This window comes from Anabrus simplex, chromosome 1 (genome assembly GCF_040414725.1).
Source record: "Anabrus simplex isolate iqAnaSimp1 chromosome 1, ASM4041472v1, whole genome shotgun sequence".
NCBI classification, from domain to species: Eukaryota; Metazoa; Arthropoda; class Insecta; order Orthoptera; family Tettigoniidae; genus Anabrus; species Anabrus simplex.
In genome coordinates, this window is record NC_090265.1 from 1,543,006,737 (window position 1) to 1,543,025,398 (window position 18,662).

At 38.3% G+C, this 18,662-nt stretch overlaps 1 protein-coding gene across 4 annotated transcripts in view; it reads left to right on the top strand.

Moving 5' to 3' along the window:
* The window catches only part of alpha-Spec (alpha spectrin), a 459,851-nt gene that overhangs the window by 114,984 nt on the left and 326,205 nt on the right, over nucleotides 1-18,662 (top strand). For all 4 annotated transcript variants that reach the window (XM_067138066.2, XM_067138067.2, XM_067138068.2 and 1 more), the window contains exon 10: nucleotides 4,577-4,765. In XM_067138066.2, coding sequence (XP_066994167.1) covers nucleotides 4,577-4,765 — 189 coding nt within the window. The remainder of the gene's footprint in view (nucleotides 1-4,576; nucleotides 4,766-18,662) is intronic.

The following is an 18,662-nucleotide window of genomic DNA, read 5'->3' on the forward strand; positions in this document are numbered from 1 at the left end:
ATACAGTGGTGGACAACTCTGATAGATCCCATTTTGGTATTTTGTCTCTCTATAATGGTCGTAGTTCATGAATGCTTCATGGAATTCAGTTTTTTTAAGCATTTTTAATGTGTTCTATAATTTTGTTCCGTGTTTGTTCTTAAATTTTACTGTGAATCTTGTCACTTTTGCTATTTGTTTTACGTCACACCGACACAGATAGGTCTTACGGCGACGATGAGATAGGAAAGGCCTAGGAATGGGAAGGAAGCGGCCGTGGCCTTAATTAAGGTACAGCCCCAGCATTTGCCTGATGTGAAAGTGGGAAACCACGAAAAACCATCTTTAGGGCTGCCGATAGTGGGGTTCGAACCCATTATCTCCCGAATGCAAGCTCACAGCTGCGCGCTCCTAACCGCATGGCCAACTTGCCCGGTGTCACAATTATTTAAGTATATAAAGTGATAATTGTAATATTTAGTGTAGTATGCTGTAAATAGAACATTTTATGGAGTTCGAGAAGATATTTTGCTCTGTAGGTAACGAAACAATGCAGCCGGCCTGCAATGAGCACGTGAATTCTGAACAAGAAAACATGCTTTCCTATTTTGCAAATGAAATATCTTCTATAGGTATCTGCTAACTTGAACAAAATTCCAATTTCTTTTCAGTTAATTTTTATCACGAATTTTATATCCCTATTGGTTTGAGAAAAATAAACATTTTTACTCACTAAATTCATGGAAATTATCTTCAATGATATGCATTTAGGGCTGTCGCCCATATGGCAGATTCCCTATAAATTGTTTATATATGCCCCAATTTGACCTCTTGAATTCCAACTTTATCTTCATGTTATGATCTTTCCTACTTTTAAAAGCTCCACTCAAGCTTATTTGTCTACTAATATCATTCCATGTCATCTCTCCACTGAAAGCTCGGAACATACCACTTACATGTTGCAAATTGAAATGTACACTTAGTCAAGCATCTCGTCTCCTTTCTCCCAAGTCTTCCCAGTCCAAAATTTGCAAAATTTTCATAACACTACTCCTTTGTTGGAAATCATCCAGAACAAATCGTGCTGCTTTCCTTTGGATCTTCTCTAGCTCTCATATCAAGTAGACCTAGCTGAAAGCAATTAACCATGCGTATATATGTTGGATTCTCATGATGTTGATATTAATAAACTGCTCATTGCAAGACAGAAATTATGTTCCAAAAAACATTATTCAACTCATTGGGCCCGAGCCACGGAACCGTTCCGTGCTTCGTCTCAGTGGACCAAACGCCGGACCACAGAACTGTTCCGTTGTCTCATTTTACTACGTAATTAAACTTTTCCTCAAGAGATGGCAGAGTGAGTTGCATTTGTGATTTGTGTAGGGACTCTTTCTTTGCACTGTTATATGCTCTTTGCTAACATATATCGATAGTGTGCTTGGTAATATTAGTTTGAAATGGACTATCTCTAGCTTTGAGATTTGCTTGTAAACAAAGATTACTGCCAGTATAGAATTGATATTTACACCGATATATGACCCATTTTAGGAAGTAATGATGATTAGGAATGTAATTTTTTCAGTGAAATTAGTAGTAATATTAGTACTAGTGTAAGCAACGCTCCTGAAGAACAGATGTGGAAATCGAAGAGGAAGTGCAAAGAGAAGACTGTGTTACAGCTCAGCAGGCGGACTGTGATGCTAATAAAATAAAATGTTTTACTGTATTCCTTGTTCCGCAGTTTGTGGTATGAAAGCCTTTTGTTTTCATGTATATTTAAATCTTTAATGGTCTTCTAAGTAAGAAACTTCTCTTGATATGAAGCGACACTATATTTCCTCCAAAATAATCCCAGTGCCAATGCAGTTTCAATCCAACAAATACGCAGGGCTCAATGGGTTAAAAAAATCATAAATGATAATAAATTAAAATGTTTTCACCCAATCCAAATACTTAAAAGTAATAACGAACAGCCTAAACATAAAATAACCTCGATCCAAATAAGAATGAACAAGTTACATAAAGCACAAAAATTAACCTGAGACATCTACAAAAATTAAAATTTTAAAAATGCCTATCTATACACACACAACTAACAAACAACCCACTGTTGGCAGCCCTGAAGAAGGTTTTCTGTGGTTTCCTATTTTCACATCAGGCAGATCTTTATATCAGGAGATTTGTCAGAATGAACTGTTACATCTTTAGAGAATGCCACTACAGTTTTTACCAAAGAAACAGTTATTAAAGCACGGGAACCCTTGTGACCACTGGCATGCATGCAGTCATCTTGCCACCGAGGCGGGGAAGCTGGCACTTAGCAGGAGGAGCTGCCGTACGCTGTGCTGAATTGCACAGCATATGCAATAGTAGTACCACTATATGAGGAGCACCATGGGTCTGCGGTGCCTTTGATTGGTACCACTATATGAGGAACACCACAGGATTGTGCATTGCCCGTGATTAGTATCACTATGTGCACCATCAGTGGTTTGCATAGCCTGTGAGTAGTGCCTTTATGTGAGGAACACCATGGGTCTGTGTTAACTATAAGTGATGCCATTATGTGACATACCATGTTTCTACATTACGTGTGATTAGTACCACCATGTGAGGAACACCATGAGTCTACATTAGAACCACAGTACCACTATTGGCGGAACACAATGGCTCTGCTTTACCAGTAATTAATACAATCATGAGCGGTCAGTGACCTGGATTTTGGACAACAAGCATCATTTCAGAATATGAGGTATTGTGAATTGGATCCACTGATTATTTTAGATTCATGGTCATTGTCATTTTTCATTACAATTCATTTTAGGTTTTAGTCAGTGGACACATTTCTGTTTTAATTATAGTTTCATTTCGTTGCACCTCATACCATTAGGGGCCGATTGACCTAGCTGTTAAACAACAATTGCTGGACTGAGTGGCTCAGACGGTTGAGGCGCTGGCCTTCTGACCCCAATTTGGCAGGTTCGATCCTGGCTCAGTCCGGTGGTATTTGAAGGTGCCCAAATACGACAGCCTCGTGTCGTTAGATTTACTGGCACGTAAAAGAACTCCTGGGGGACTAAATTTCGGCACCCCGGTGTCTCAAACCGTAAAAGCAGTTAGTGGGACGTAAAACAAATAACATTATTATTTATTAGTTAAACAACAATCGTAATCATCAAAGTTACAAAAAAATTGGAAATAGCCAGTGGGTGATATATATAAGCCTAAGATCCATCTTATCGCACAAATATTAGATGTATCTCATATTGTTCAGAGGAATGAAAACTCTTCGTCTCAGCAGTGATCTCTGTGTCTCGTGTGTGCCCCCACCACCGAGATGCATCTCTCTAGAGGATTCTTTTAGAGATACACCTCCAATTTTAGATGAATAAACTGGAGCTTTGTCTTGCTGCAACAAGTTAGACCTCTCAATTTCTTGAGACAGCCTGTAGGTGATTCAGAGAATGGAGAGCAGGTTCCTCCATCACCATTGTTCTCAACTATAAAGTAAATCAAAAGAGTTGTAAAAGATTGAACTACATCAAAAGAATTTTTAAATCCTCCCTCTGTTAGGTTGTATTTGTTTATACAACTGTAGTGTCAGCTGATATATACCAAGGCCAGTGTGTGAAATACATCTCAAGCAAAAGAGATTCATTTTGTTAGCGGGAAACAAATTTTATTCATCTGCATGGCAAAATTTATCTCGCAAGTGACTTCGGTCTCAATCATCCTCTTCGGGTATCTGTCTCATGAAATTCATCTAATTTTTACTCATATCACCCAATGAGTACATTGACACAGGTGGTGGTCACTTCATGCTAAAATTACAGCAGCAACTTGCCAAGTTATTGTAACATCAGAGACAGACTTCAGATCACCAGGCTAGCAGCAATCTGAAATCCTTGATTTTGACAGTCTTAGAAGAGGAAAAGAAAGTCACTGTTGATTTTGGAAAGCTAAAGGGGCCTAGGAAGATGTTACCAAATTTCTGTTAGCTAAAAGGTATATGAACACCAGATACTCTACATTTGAGAAGGCTATTAACAAAGAGCATTTTCTGGCTAGAGTGTTCTGTGCCTGTTTTTAAATTGTGAACACTTTCTACGTATTTCACCACAGCTAAATGCTATTATTTTTATGATACTACTGTATTGTCTGTTGGTTTTGTTAGATCCTATCTTTGCATTCTTTTTTCTCTTTTCTTTTATTTGTTTAAAATAATAATTAAGGTTTTATTGAATATCTACTGCAGGGGGCATGATTAGGTTATTGCCCATTGGCTTAACTGCTGGCTTCACTCTCAGAAGGCTGAGGAGCATATCGTGGTCGATCCTCAGTTGAGATTTTCATCTCAAAAATCACGTGGCATCAGGAATGATATCCAGTCTTAATTTTACTTTTACTTCAGTTTCTCACTTAGATAATTATGCTGAGATCCTTTTTATTGCTTGGATATTGATTTGCTTTATTGGTTTGCAGGTTTCTATAAAACTATTTTATTTCAGCACAATTTGTTAAAATTGTTGAAGTTAGTGTGCCATTTTCCTTGAATTTGTTTTGTGTTAAGACCAGAATTATTTTTACTTTCCAGGCTTTTCTTGCTAATGAGGATCTCGGAGATTCTCTAGATTCAGTCGAGGCCTTAATCAAGAAGCATGAGGACTTTGAGAAATCTCTAGCAGCTCAAGAAGAAAAGATTAAGGCTTTGGATGAATTTGCCACCAAGCTGATAGAAGGGCAGCATTATGCTGCTGATGACGTAGCACAAAGGAGAGCACTGGTGAGTATTTCATGTAAACTAATAAACTTCATTTTTTATCCGTATTGAACAGAGATTACAAAGCTTTAAAAAAGTTTTAGGGTCCACCTTATTCAGTACTACACAATTTGTCTAGATGTAATTACAACATATTATGTTTATTCAGGACTAGTTTTGACATTATTCGGCCTCATCGTCAGCTGAACAAAGGTGTTGGAAAACTGGCAATCATATAAACATTATAAATATTAACATTTTCACAATTTTATATATATAAAAAAGATACAATATTTATCCTTCCTTTCTCAACAAGTCAAAGACTTGCGGGTCGAATGTACAAAATTATTTAAAACCATGTGCAGTCAAATTTATTACAGTTGTAATCTTAGAGTGAGTTCAGATTAAAATTCACACACAAAACTATTAAAATAGTTTTGTTCTAAAACTCATTGTGTTTGGTTAAATGCACTTCGTAATTCTTCGTATACTGAGATGCAATCACAAGAAACATGATTACAAGTAGTTGAATAATGTCCTGTTGGATGGTATTGTTCTGTGTGTAACGAGCCTGATGAAGTGGAAACTTACAAATAAAGTTCTTAAGCTGTTAACAAGAACTACGTTTCCCAGTTCAAATGCGGAACCTGTGAATGATGAGAACCAAAAGCCAGTTATGTCATGGAGGGAATGGCAAGATATAATATCGTGTCCAATAAAGAAAGTGTTTCTATGACTCACCCCAGAAGGTTGTTGACTGAGCAAAGGATGGGTTAGCAATGGGGTCTCCGGCCTTGGGGATTTTGGCCGAAATTTATTTGGATTTTTTAGAGGACACCGTAAGAGTGAACGGCAACAAATTTGATAATACATTTTTGGTCTAGGTATGTGGACGATACGTTTGTCATTCTGAACGAACGGGTCACAGACACGACTGCTACTCTCGATAGTCTCAGTAGTATTGACCCACATATAAAGTTTACTTTGGAATCAGAAAAGAATAAGTCAATTAATTTTTTGGACTTGACAATTAACAGACTTATTTCCTCTTTCACATACAGTATTTTTAGAAAGCCTACGCAAACGGCTTTTACTGTAAGACAGGATTCGGTGCATCCACAGAACCAAAAAAGCGCCACATACAACAGCCTTGTAGAACAAGCGTTTAGGATCCCCATGACAAAGGCTAATTTGAACAAGGAGTTGAACACCATTTGCTCAATATCTAAGGCTAATGGCTTTAAAGAAGACTTTATCGAACGTATAATCAACAAGTTTAGTCATCATTCATGTACCAGGTTACTTAAGGATAAATCTAGTCAAAAGGCTTTTGCAACATTTACTTTCAATGAGGATATATATAGGTTCACTAATATTTTCAAAAAGCATAATGTCAAGGTTTCATTTCGCACTGACAATAGAAACCACTGAAGTATTGCATAATTCAAGCTCAATTAATAGATCCAATCCTTATTTCAAATCAGGTGTGTATAGGTTTCAATCTAATGACTGTGGCTGCGCTTATCTGGGACAAACTGGACGCAACTTCAAGATCAGATATGCAGAACATGTCATTGCTGTAAAGTGTAGCAAGTTTTCCACTGTGGGCCAGCATGTACAAGAACTAAAACACAAATTCACAACTATAGAGCAAGACATTGAGATACTGCAGACTTTAGGTAAGGGATTCTTTGCTTGATGCTACAGAATGTTGTTATATACACTTGGATCAATATTTCAATTCAAACCATAACTTCAATGAGATTTCCAAAAAACCAAAAGTTCCATTTGATTTCCTCATTGTATTTTTTATAAATGTACAAGTTCCAGGCAATAGTTCGGTTTTTCTTGCTATGCGTAATAGTTTTTGTCATTACTCCTTTCTTCCACAATCCCCCCCAGATCCCCCTCACATTACCACCCCTCATCTCATTTCCCACTTAGCCCTACTCCCCCTCTCCTGCCTCACCCCACTGTGGGCACTTGACTCAAGCATACCCCTGTGGGTGGGGGACGCAGACGAAGAATTCACCCACGGTATCCTCTGCCTGTTGTAAGAGGCGACTAAAAGGGGTGACCAAGGGATGATCAAATTAGAACCATGAAACTACTTGTGATTATTACCACCACATAGGGAACGCCATGGGTTGCTTTTACTTGCGCGTAGTACCACTATGTTGGGCACCAAATAGGTTTGTGATAAGTAGCAAACGAGATTGCAACGGCTTTTACAGTACCTGTGATTAGTAGCACTATATGAGCGACACCATGGGATGAGGGAACCCATGGTGCTGGCTTGCCTATGTTTAGTACCCACTATATGAGGAACACCACAGGATAGTACGAGTCCCTGTGGTTAGTACCCTTATGTGATGAACACCATAGGTTTGCATTGCCTATAAATGGCGCCACACCGAGCTCGATAGCTGCAGTCGCTTAAGTGCGGCCAGTATTCAGTATTCGGGAGATAGTAGGTTCGAACCGCACTGTCGGCAGCCCTGAAAATGGTTTTCCGTGGTTTCCCATTTTCACACCAGGCAAATGCTGGGGCTGTACCTTAATTAAGTCCATGGCCCCTTCCTTCCCACTCCTAGCCTTTTCCTGTCCAGCATCGCCACAAGACCTATCTGTGTCAGTGTGACGTAAAGCAACTAGCAAAAAAGAAAAAAATGGCGCCGTCATGTGTGAAACAGCATAGGTCTGTAATACATGCGCGAATTTCATTACCTGTGAGTAGTAACATAATGTGTGGAATACCGCCAGTCTATGCTACTCTTGATTAGTACCGCAACATGACAAATACCATGGTTCTACTTTCCTAGCGATAAGTACCATTGTAAGGGGTCGCTGACTTGGATTTTGGACCCCTTTCAACTACAAGTATCATCGATTCAATATTGTCCTATAGGAGTCCCTTGGTCAGTAATACTATGGTTCTACGCCAGCTTCTGAGCATGTGAGGCACTGTGGGTCGGTTCCACCGATCGTTTTAAATTCATATCCATTCATCCATTCATTCATTCTTCGTCCTCACGTTTTGAATTGTGGTCAGTGGATGTTTTTGGGCTTTTAATTTGTCATTTCATTTTGTCTCATTTCGTACCATTAGGGGCCGATGACATAGATATTAGGCTCCTTTAAACAACAAGCATCATCATGACTCAAGCATATTATTACTCACAGTGCTTCAATACGCTTCGCTCAGTCAGCGACCTTCTGAGGTGAGTCTTATTAACACTTTCTTTATTGGACACGATCTTATATCTTGCCTTTCCCTCCATGACATAACTGGTATATGGTTCTTATCATTCACAGGTTCCACATTTGAACTGGGAAATGTAGTTATTGTTAACAGCTTAAAGACTTTATTTGTACGTTTCCACCTCATCAGGCTCATTACTAGGGCCCGGATTCATATGTACTAAAAACTCCGAAAATATGCATGCTCATATGCACTAAAAATAAGATAAAATACAATTATCAGACGCATTATTTAATTTTAACTCGGTGTTAAATTGATAAACATGTTTAAATCCTTGCAAAATGATGCACATCAGTAAGTTCCAACAGTTTTTCAATGTTTACGGGAGTCAATAACTTTCTGTTGTCGGCCAGAATTAATTTATACGCTGAAAATTTTTGTTCTGTGTTGACGGACATGAATGGGTAATACTTGAACACTAGCACTGGCTGCTCGGAACATTCTTCTGGCAAAAATTTAAGCATTTTAGGAGTTTAATCAGGTGGAACACTGCAGCAGACGAAGAGCAAGTTAACAAATGAACGCACTTGTTCAAGCAAATCTCGGGAGGCTATTGTAAGGAGAAGGAAAGAGTAATGTCAGAAATAAGGAAATAGCTATTGTGAAAAGCGTCATTATCCGTCTACCTGCTTGTATTGCGACACTGAAATCTTTTTCCTTGATCAGGGAAGGCTTCTCATGTTGCCAAAGGATGTACAACATACAAAGTTCATTAATTATTTTAATTTCGTTCAGGAATCTTAGATAATCGAGCACACATAAGAGAAAAATATGTCCGTATATGCACTAACGCTCAAAATATGCAGTAATGGTTATGAATTTCATGTTTTTGGTCCGTATTGAACTGAGAATAATATATAAATAATAATAATAACAACGTAAACGTTTCCACCTTTTCAATACTAAAATATATTCACAAAATTATAAATTACACGGTACTAGTTTCGACCCATCTAGGGGTCATCATCAGCCGTATTGGAGCAAAGATCACTTTTGGCGAAATCCTAAGAAAATGTTATTTTAAAGAATAACAAGTGAAATGAGATGTTATTATGGTAATAGTTAATAATACAAGGAATATACATACTAAGAGGTTTTAACAAAGAATAAAGTATAAATGGGGTGTTGTAAAAATTATAATCATGGAAATCAGTAAGTTCTTGTATTGAAATGACATATATAAAATTATATATGGCTTATGAAGAGGGCTTAAGGTGGGGCTGAAGGGTGCGGGAGAAAGTGTAATTGTCTTGGAAAAGTACCTTTGATTAAATTTAGGATTGAGTTTAGGTTGGCTGCATTATTGTTTCTGAGGAAAGTGATAAATAGATCGAAGAGTATGTTGGGTTTCTCTGAGATTTCATTGAGATTGTGACTGGCATTAAAGTATTGGTCTAGGTGTATGTAGTAATTTTCCATTATGTTGAGTAAAGGGCCCTTGTTTGCTAATACGAGGATGTCCATGTCTTGTTCAATATTGGTGAAATTATGGTTATAATCTTGCATGTGTTGGCCGGTGGCTGAAAACCTGTTGTATTTTATTGCGTTAGTGTGTTCGTGGTATCTGATAATGAAGTTTCTCCCGGTTTGCCCGATGTAGGTTTTTTTACAGGTGGTACATTTGATCCTATAAACTCCTGATTTTAAAAAACTGCTGGTCTTGTTGATGTGTGAAGTATTGTATAAAACGTTCATGTTCTTATTGTTGGTTTTGAAGGCTATTTTAACGCCTTATTTCTTAAAGATGTTTGTTAACTTGTAGATATCATTGTTGAACGTGAAGGTGGAAAATGTTAGAGGTTTGGTTATTTCTTTTTTGAGGGTAGTTTTTGGGCGATGTTTGTGTTTATTGATTATCCTTTCTATAAAATGATTGCTGAAGCCGTTGAATTTTGCAATTCCGCGGATTGTTTTGAGTTCGTTTTTTAGATCTTTATTGGACATAGGTATGCTGAAGGCTCGGTGAACTAGGCTGTTGTATGTGGCTCGTTTGTGGGACTGGGGGTGCACTGAATCTTGGCGAATGGTGGAGGTTGTTTGAGTGGGTTTTCTGAAAATTTTATAACTGAAAGAATCCGAGTTTCTAGTGATGGTTAAATCTAGAAAGTTGATTTTTTGATTTGATTCGGATTCTAGTGTGAATTTGATATGAGGATCAATATTGTTAAGTCTTAAGAGGGTGGTGGGTGCGTTAATTGTAATCATGAATGAGAAATCAATTAACGCACCCACCACCCTCTTAAGACTCAACAATATTGATCCTCATATCAAATTCACACTAGAATCCAAATCAAATCAAAAAAATCAACTTTCTAGATTTAACCATCACTAGAAACTCGGATTCTTTCAGTTATAAAATTTTCAGAAAACCCACTCAAACAACCTCCACCATTCGCCAAGATTCAGTGCACCCCCAGTCCCACAAACGAGCCACATACAGCAGCCTAGTTCACCGAGCCTTCAGCATACCTATGTCCAATAAAGATCTAAAAAACGAACTCAACACAATCCGCGGAATCGCAAAATTCAACGGCTTCAGCAATCATTTTATAGAAAGGATAATCAATAAACACAAACATCGCCCAAAAACTACCCTCAAAAAAGAAATAACCAAACCTCTAACATTTTCCACCTTCACGTTCAACAATGATATCTACAAGTTAACCAACATCTTTAAGAAACAAGGCGTTAAAATAGCCTTCAAAACCAACAATAAGAACATAAACGTTTTATACAATACTTCACACATCAACAAGACCAGCAGTTTTTAAAAATCAGGAGTTTATAGGATCAAATGTACCACCTGTAAAAAAAACCTACATCGGGCAAACCGGGAGAAACTTCATTATCAGATACCACGAGCACACTAACGCAATAAAATACAACAGGTTTTCAGCCATCGGCCAACACATGCAAGATTATAACCATAATTTCACCAATATTGAACAAGACATGGACATCCTCGTATTAGCAAACAAGGGCCCTTTACTCAACATAATGGAAAATTACTACATACACCTAGACCAATACTTTAATGCCAGTCACAATCTCAATGAAATCTCAGAGAAACCCAACATACTCTTCGATCTATTTATCACTTTCCTCAGAAACAATAATGAAGCCAACCTAAACTCAATCCTAAATTTAATCAAAGGTACTTTTCCAAGACAATTACACTTTCTCCTGCACCCTTCAGCCCCACCTTAAGCCCTCTTCCTAAGCCATATATAATTTTATATATGTCATTTCAATACAAGAACTTACTGATTTCCATGATTATAATTTTTACAACACCCCATTTATACTTTATTCTTTGTTAAAAACCTCTTAGTATGTATATTCCTTGTATTATTAACTATTACCATAATAACATCTCATTTCACTTGTTATTCTTTAAAATAACATTTTCTTAGGATTTCGCCAAAAGTGATCTTTGCTCCAATACGGCTGATGATGACCCCTAGATGTGTCGAAACTAGTACCGTGTAATTTATAATTTTGTGAATATATTTTAGTATTGAAAAGGTGGAAACGTTTACGTTGTTATTATTATTACTTATATATTATAAAAATATGCAGTATCGTTCAAAATACGCATTTGCATATGCGCATATGCATCTTTAAAAAATCCGGGCCTTGCTCATTACACACAGAAGAATACCATCAAACAGGACACTGTTCAACTACCTGTAATCATATTTCTTATGATTGCACCTCATTATATGAAGAATTACGAAGTGCATTTAACCAAGCACAACGAGTTTTAGAACAAAACTAATTTAATGTTTTCATGTGTGAATTTTAGTTGAACTCTCTCGAAGATTACAACTGTAATAAATTTGATCGCACATGGTTTTAAATAATTTTGTACATTCAACTCACAAGTCTTCGACTTGTTGAGAAAGGAAGGATAAATATTGTATATATACACAGTAAAACCTCGTTAATTCAAAGTTGTTGGGACTAAAAAATCGGACTTCAAATTACGTGATTTCGAATTAACCGCCAATTCGTAATTCAGAAGTGCCAACCCTTGTTGCATTATGAAATATTCTAAGGCCCGTTGCTGCATGCAGTTAACCTTGATCTGCAGTTTAAACCTTTCAAATGCCATGAGAAAGGAAAAAAAAAACTATTTCCAAAATGCATCCAAGAAGGTGCATTTAGAATATTCAAATATTGCACTTGGATAACTCACTGATAAACATAACCTCTCGCAACAAAAGGAAGAAAAAGCACGATTCAAAGATGAGGATTAATCTATGCTGCCTTCCATGTGTAAGTGTTTTATTCATTGGATTACTGTACTGTATGCAGTTTAGATGCTTTGTACTTGCACAGAAAGTACCCGATGCCCTTAAAACATCGTGGCTAATCGAACTTTCCTATGACGAGGGCAGAAAGTCTTTCACTTCCTTCTGTATGACAACACAATACAGTCACACTATCTTTGTATGATTTCCCGCCATGGCACTTCTCTCTTAGGTACTTCAGAAATGTAAACACTTGCCGCGTCACAAAGTATTCTAAGACCTATTAATGCGTTCAATCAACTTTATTCACAGTTTAAACCTTTCAAATGCCATGGAAAAATATTTCCGAAATGTATCCAACAAGGTGCATTTACAATGTTCAAATAATGCACTTGGATAAATCACTGACAAACATAACCTTATGGAATGAAAGAAAAAATCACAAGATTCAAAGACGAGGACAAATTATACTGGTTCCCCTGTGCAAATGCATTTTTTTTTGGATTACTCTACCATTTACATTTTTAGATGCCTTGTATATGCACGGAAAGTACCTGAAACCCTTAAAACATTGTGGCTTATCGAACTTCGCTATGACGAGGGGAGGAATTCTCTCGCTTCCGTGTGCGTTGCAACACAGGACAAGGACCCTCACCCTTGTACGATTTCCTGGCTGGCACTTTCTTCTCTAAAACCATAAGACCATTTGTCTCAGCATTATATATATCGTATGGCTTTACAAGTACACAAAAAATATGCACTCGGAGTCACTTGGTGTAGAAGCCTCAGATCACCGTTAAATGCTCGAAGTGGGCACTCCTTAACAATGTGTTCCATTGTCTGCTCCTCTGCTCCACAGTCACAGTCAGCAGATGAACGGAAACCCCCATTTCTTCAACATGTAGCCACACCTCTCTTGACCCATCCTAATTCGGTTCAGCTTCGACCAGGTTTGACACGGAATCCTTCAACCTTCTTTGTTGGATCTTAAACCAAGTGAGCGTTGTTGGGTAGATGTTCATACCTATGCTGTCGCCACTCAGAGGTCATGTCGAAAGAACTGCTACTTTTAAAATCAGTCCTGGGTGGTTTGCGTGATTTCAGACGAGTTGTTGGTGGCTGTTGTAGGGCATCGTACAAGGGAGAGTTCTTATGAGAAGAGATCTTGAGCAAGTTTACCTTAGCTGCTTTCCTCCTTAGATCTGGCAGGGCTATATTAGCTAAGATAGGTAACCACTGAATGGGAGTAGATCTAACAGTACCAGTGATAACTCGTGGCTTCATTAAGCTGGACATCAATCTTTGTTGTGTGAATGCTGTTTTGCCATACAAGAGCACAGTATTCACCAGCAGAATACACAAGAGCGAGTGCAGTAGTGCGTAGGGTATTGGTGTCCACACCCGAGCTACTTCCGGCAATCTTGCGGATCACTCTGGAGCCAAGTTTCTTAGATAACGTGATGCACTGTTGTTTGAATGTAAAGGACCGACCCAGAGTGATTCCTAGATATTTGGGATTGTAGTTATGTGGTACTTCGTTTCCGTCGAAAGTCGCATGTAGCTTCCTATGGACTTCCTTAGTATTTAGATGGAATGCAGTAACCTCAGTTTTATTTGGGTTAGGTTGAAGTCTCCATTTATGGAAGTAGTCATTCAATTTCGTCGGATCGCTCGTCAGTACATTCTCACAGTGCACAAGACCTTTACTCTGGAAGACTAACGCTAGGTCATCTGCATACTGGATTTTCAATGAGTCAGTGTCTGGCATATCATGAATATACAAGTTAAATAGATTGGGGGCCAGAACTGATCCCTGAGGTAGGCCATTGTTTAGAGTCCTCCATCTGCTAGATTGTCCGTTCAGAAACACCTTAAAGCGTCTGTCAGAGAGCATGTTGTTCACTAGAAACGCCAGCTTTTGACATGGGATGATTTCAGTAAACTTCGACATCAAGCCATCCCTCCACACAGTGTCATAAGCTGCTGTAAGGTCCACAAAAATTGCAGCTGATCGGCGACCTCATTAGAATCCAGCTTTAACTAGAGTTGTTAATGTTAAAACCTGGTCGCAGCAGCTCCGATGTCTCCTAAAGCCACCTTGTTCAACATGGATGATTTGATCGATGGCCTCTTGAATGGGGTTTAGAATAAGCCTTTCTAGTAGCTTATAGGTCATACTGAGTAGCAATACTGGCCGGTAGTGAAAAGCATCGGTTCCGTCTTTGCCTGGTTTCAGGATGCCAATTCTCTTAGCCTGCTTGAAAAGCTTTGGTAATCTTCCAGTTCGTAGGATTTCATTGAAGAATTCAATAAACTACTAATTTTTTTGCAATCGTTTAAGAAAAGGCTAGGAAATCAACAGATAGGGAATCTGCCACCTGGGCGACTGCCCTAAATACAGATCAGTAGTGATTGAGTTGAGTTGACTTCTAGGCTATGAAGAGCTATAAATTGTACATGTAAACATTCTACACTATTATTCTATAAACTTATGAATGTATTTGACTTATACTGGCTCTTTTCATTGGAAGGCAGTATTTCTAAATGTAAAAGGACAATAAATGGTGAACACGACTTTTAGGCCTACATATAAAATAAACATTCTTAGCTTTAGTTACTCATATCACGTAATTAATTTAATCTCGTCAATTCCTCTGATTCTCCGAGGCTTCAGTACACTTACTGGAAAGGGTACACTACCCTACACAGACAGAATGTGGAACAGGGAATACAAGAAGGAGAATTATTCCTCTGAGATTTACGTCAGGAAGGGAATACGGTCGTAATATTAAAAAAAAATTTTTTTTGCTAGTTGCTTTACGTCGCACGAACACAGATAGGTCTTATGGCCACGATGGGACGGGGAAGGGCTAGGAAAGAGGAGGAAGCGGCCATGGCCTTAATTAAGGTACAGCCCCAGAATTTGCCTGGTGTGAAAATGGGAAACCACGGAAAACCATTTTCAGGGCTGCCGATAGTGGGGTTCGAACCTACTATCTCCCGAATACTGGATACTGGCCGCACTTAAGCGACTGCAGCTATCGAGCTCGGTACGGTCGTAAAAACTCGCTTCAAAGATTTGTCTCGCTTCTTACTTGACCCCGTAGAAATACGAAATAACTTAATTGCCAGTCATTTGTCTCTGTCAGATGGGCAGTAGGTCTAACACACAGTATACCTGATCACTGCTTTCATTTAAGTTATCATCTTGCGCAGCCAACCAGTGCCAACTTCCCTGCTACCGGCATGCCTTTATTCCAAGTAGTGTCATCTTAACTGCCATCTCGTCAGCCATGCATTGCAATCGGGAGCATTCAAAGTCTCGTCTTTTTGAACCTTGTAACTATAGTTTTGTTCCTGACTATAGAGTCCAAACAGTGTGAATCTATTCCCAAATGATTTCTGGAGATGGTCTCCGATATTCCCAGTTGGTGTGTGTAGCCGTGCTGTAGTGTTTAAAGCGTACTATACCACCAGCTGATAATTAGCATATGTTACGAGTTGTACTTCTGAATGTAATACATTGTGACTGGAAGCATTCTCTTGTTAATTGCAGCTGTTGAAAGCCAGACCCTTATTTTTAAGTATATTTCATGCTTGTTTTCTATCACATCAAGATTTACCTAAACAACTGTAAATGAATTAAGAGACGGTATTGTTTAGGTTAGGTATGCTTTCGCCGCATTTATGGATATCTACAAGTGTGGCGGTAATGTGTTTTATTATCATAATGATTAATTTTGTACATTCATTGTCTGCATTTTTTCTTTACTGATACATACCCTAGTATGTTTTGTTTGGAGTCTCCAAAAATCGTTGAATATAAGTGGGGACAGAAAATTATTATTATTATTATTATTATTATTATTATTATTATTATTATTATTATTATTATTATTATTTGTTAGGTACGTTGGAGAGTAAAACAATCATTATCATTGGATAGTTTTTATCACATTTTAAACTTGCTTTTCTTCAAAAAAAAAAAAAACCCTATATTGGCCCAATTACGTGATATTAAACTATCACTTTGTTAATGATCTCGCCTGCTATATTAATAGCAACAATCATGAATATTTCTCAACTAAATTAAACTCTTTTCCTCATCCTGAGGTGCTGCAATTCTTTTTAGGCATGGCCCCAGTGGAGGGGAGTTAAATGTACGATTTTTACTGCACCTCAACCTTTCTGCCATTCGTAAATCTCTGGCAGTACAGTACGGGGAATCGAACTGACTCCTGAGAATGTCAGCTAATTGTTCTAACAATTGTGCTGGCTGTCATTCTTAAGTACAAAACACACACATATAGCATGACTAATAATAATGGCGTATGGCCTCCGGAGAGGCCTGGTGCAGGTCCTTTTCTAGTATACGGCCTATTAGGCGACCTGCATGTCTGTGAAGATGAGGGCCCTACCTAGGATGATTTCTAATGTTGAATACGCCACACATACCCAGCCCTCGAGCCATTGGAATTAACCAATTAAGGTTAAAATCCCCTATCCGGCCGGGAATCAAACCCGGGACCCTCTGAACCGAAGCCCAGTACGCTGACCATTCAGCCAACGAGTCGGACATAGCATGACTGATGCTTGCTTGCAATGCGTGGGTCAGACATGAAACTGTTCACCTATTTGCACAACGTCATTAGAGCTGCAGTAGGCCTACGCTATGGATGCAGACATATCTTAACTGCGAAACACAGATGTACCGCCTGACTTCGACGCGTGTTTTCATAGCATGGGTCGTATGGATAAACAATTCACAAATTTGTGCAAGGTCATCAGAGCTGCAATAAGACTTGAACCCGCTTGTTGCTGGTTGTTGTTCTGTGACGTATTACGTTGGGTGGTCTTGTATGAGAGACTTATTTTTGATTTTTCTTTGTCTCAAAAAGCCAGGTGTGGGGTGTCTAATACAAGAGTAAATACGGTATATTCTACATCGGACACTCATACTTCTTGCACCTACTTTTATTTTTTAAGATAGCTTGCATGTAGGCTTAGTTTCTTCATATGTTGTTTGTGCATATTATTGTATTCATTTTCATCTTGCATCATCTTGACAGTTACTATTTTCAACCTTAAGTGGACTTCAATCTCATGTTGTCTGCTTGGAGAAGGTGTAAATGATGTACTCAAATTGTTAATTGAAAATACAATAAAACCTCATTCAGACGTTTCTGCAAGGGACAAGGTAAAATGTTGAGCGAGAAAACTGACTACTGAGTATACGAATAAAACTACCCAACAGGGATGGGGAAACACTAGATACGATTTGTTCCGACAGCAGGGCATTTTACGTTGTGTATCCGCAGATACGGTGAAACTATATGTACCATGTCTAAAGATGAGAGGAAAGTATTAGAAGGTGTGCAGAACAAGAGAGAACAAATATAAACACATTTTCTGCTGGAGCTTATAAAATAACAGTGCACTGAAAGGTGTGAGAAACACCAGATAACAAATATGGAAACATTTGTGTGAGGGGGCATAAAATTATATATTATTGCATATCGCACTATTTCTAAAACAAATGTTAGTGGAAGCCTTTGATTTCAGACCAAAGGGTTATTAAACATTATTTTCGGGTCACTCTCTTAGACATTGAATTGGAGGTTACACTCCACCATGTGCAACTGTAAGGAATGAATGGCTGCCATTTGGAATCCAACAAAACTTTGACCAAGTAGAGTGATAGCCGAAACTCGAACGTGCGAGTTTTAACATTAGCGCCACTTCTGTTGCCAGTCCATTTTTTTGACAGATTTTAATTTTGTCCTCATTAATGAGAAATTTCATTACATTTTTCCATGTCCATAACTAGGCTATCACAGGTTACGTTAGTCAACTTCATATGGTTATATTCCCAATGCAGATATCGTGCAAGAAATATTCGCTACCAGTCACTGTACCACTCAGCACAAAATACATTTCCAACTTCTGAATGGAATGCGAAATACAAGCCTACTGTGTTAGTCAGCAATCTTGCTGCTAACTGGCAAGCAAAACTGAACATTTGCTGAGCCTAACGGCTTGCTCCTTGAAGGTGCAACTTATCCTGTGAAGATCAGAAATTCAAGGCCTTTTCCCGTAATCACACAATTGTGGTGGTGGCAGCTCTTACCTGAGTTGGAAATCACGTTTCTTTCACAACGGATGACAACATTTTCAAGGCGAGGTAAAATGTGATTGTACTAAGCGGTAATTGCAAACCATCCACTAAGCGGTCGGTAATAGCTAAAATTCGTGATGCAATAAGTTATTTTTTTTATAGATAAAATGTGGTAAGAATCTGGACTTAAAATTAATGGCGTGCTAAGTGGGAAAGCGTGTTAATGAGGAATGCACTGAGGTTTTACTGTATTGATGATATAGATGTTGATTCCCATAGGGAATCTGAAAT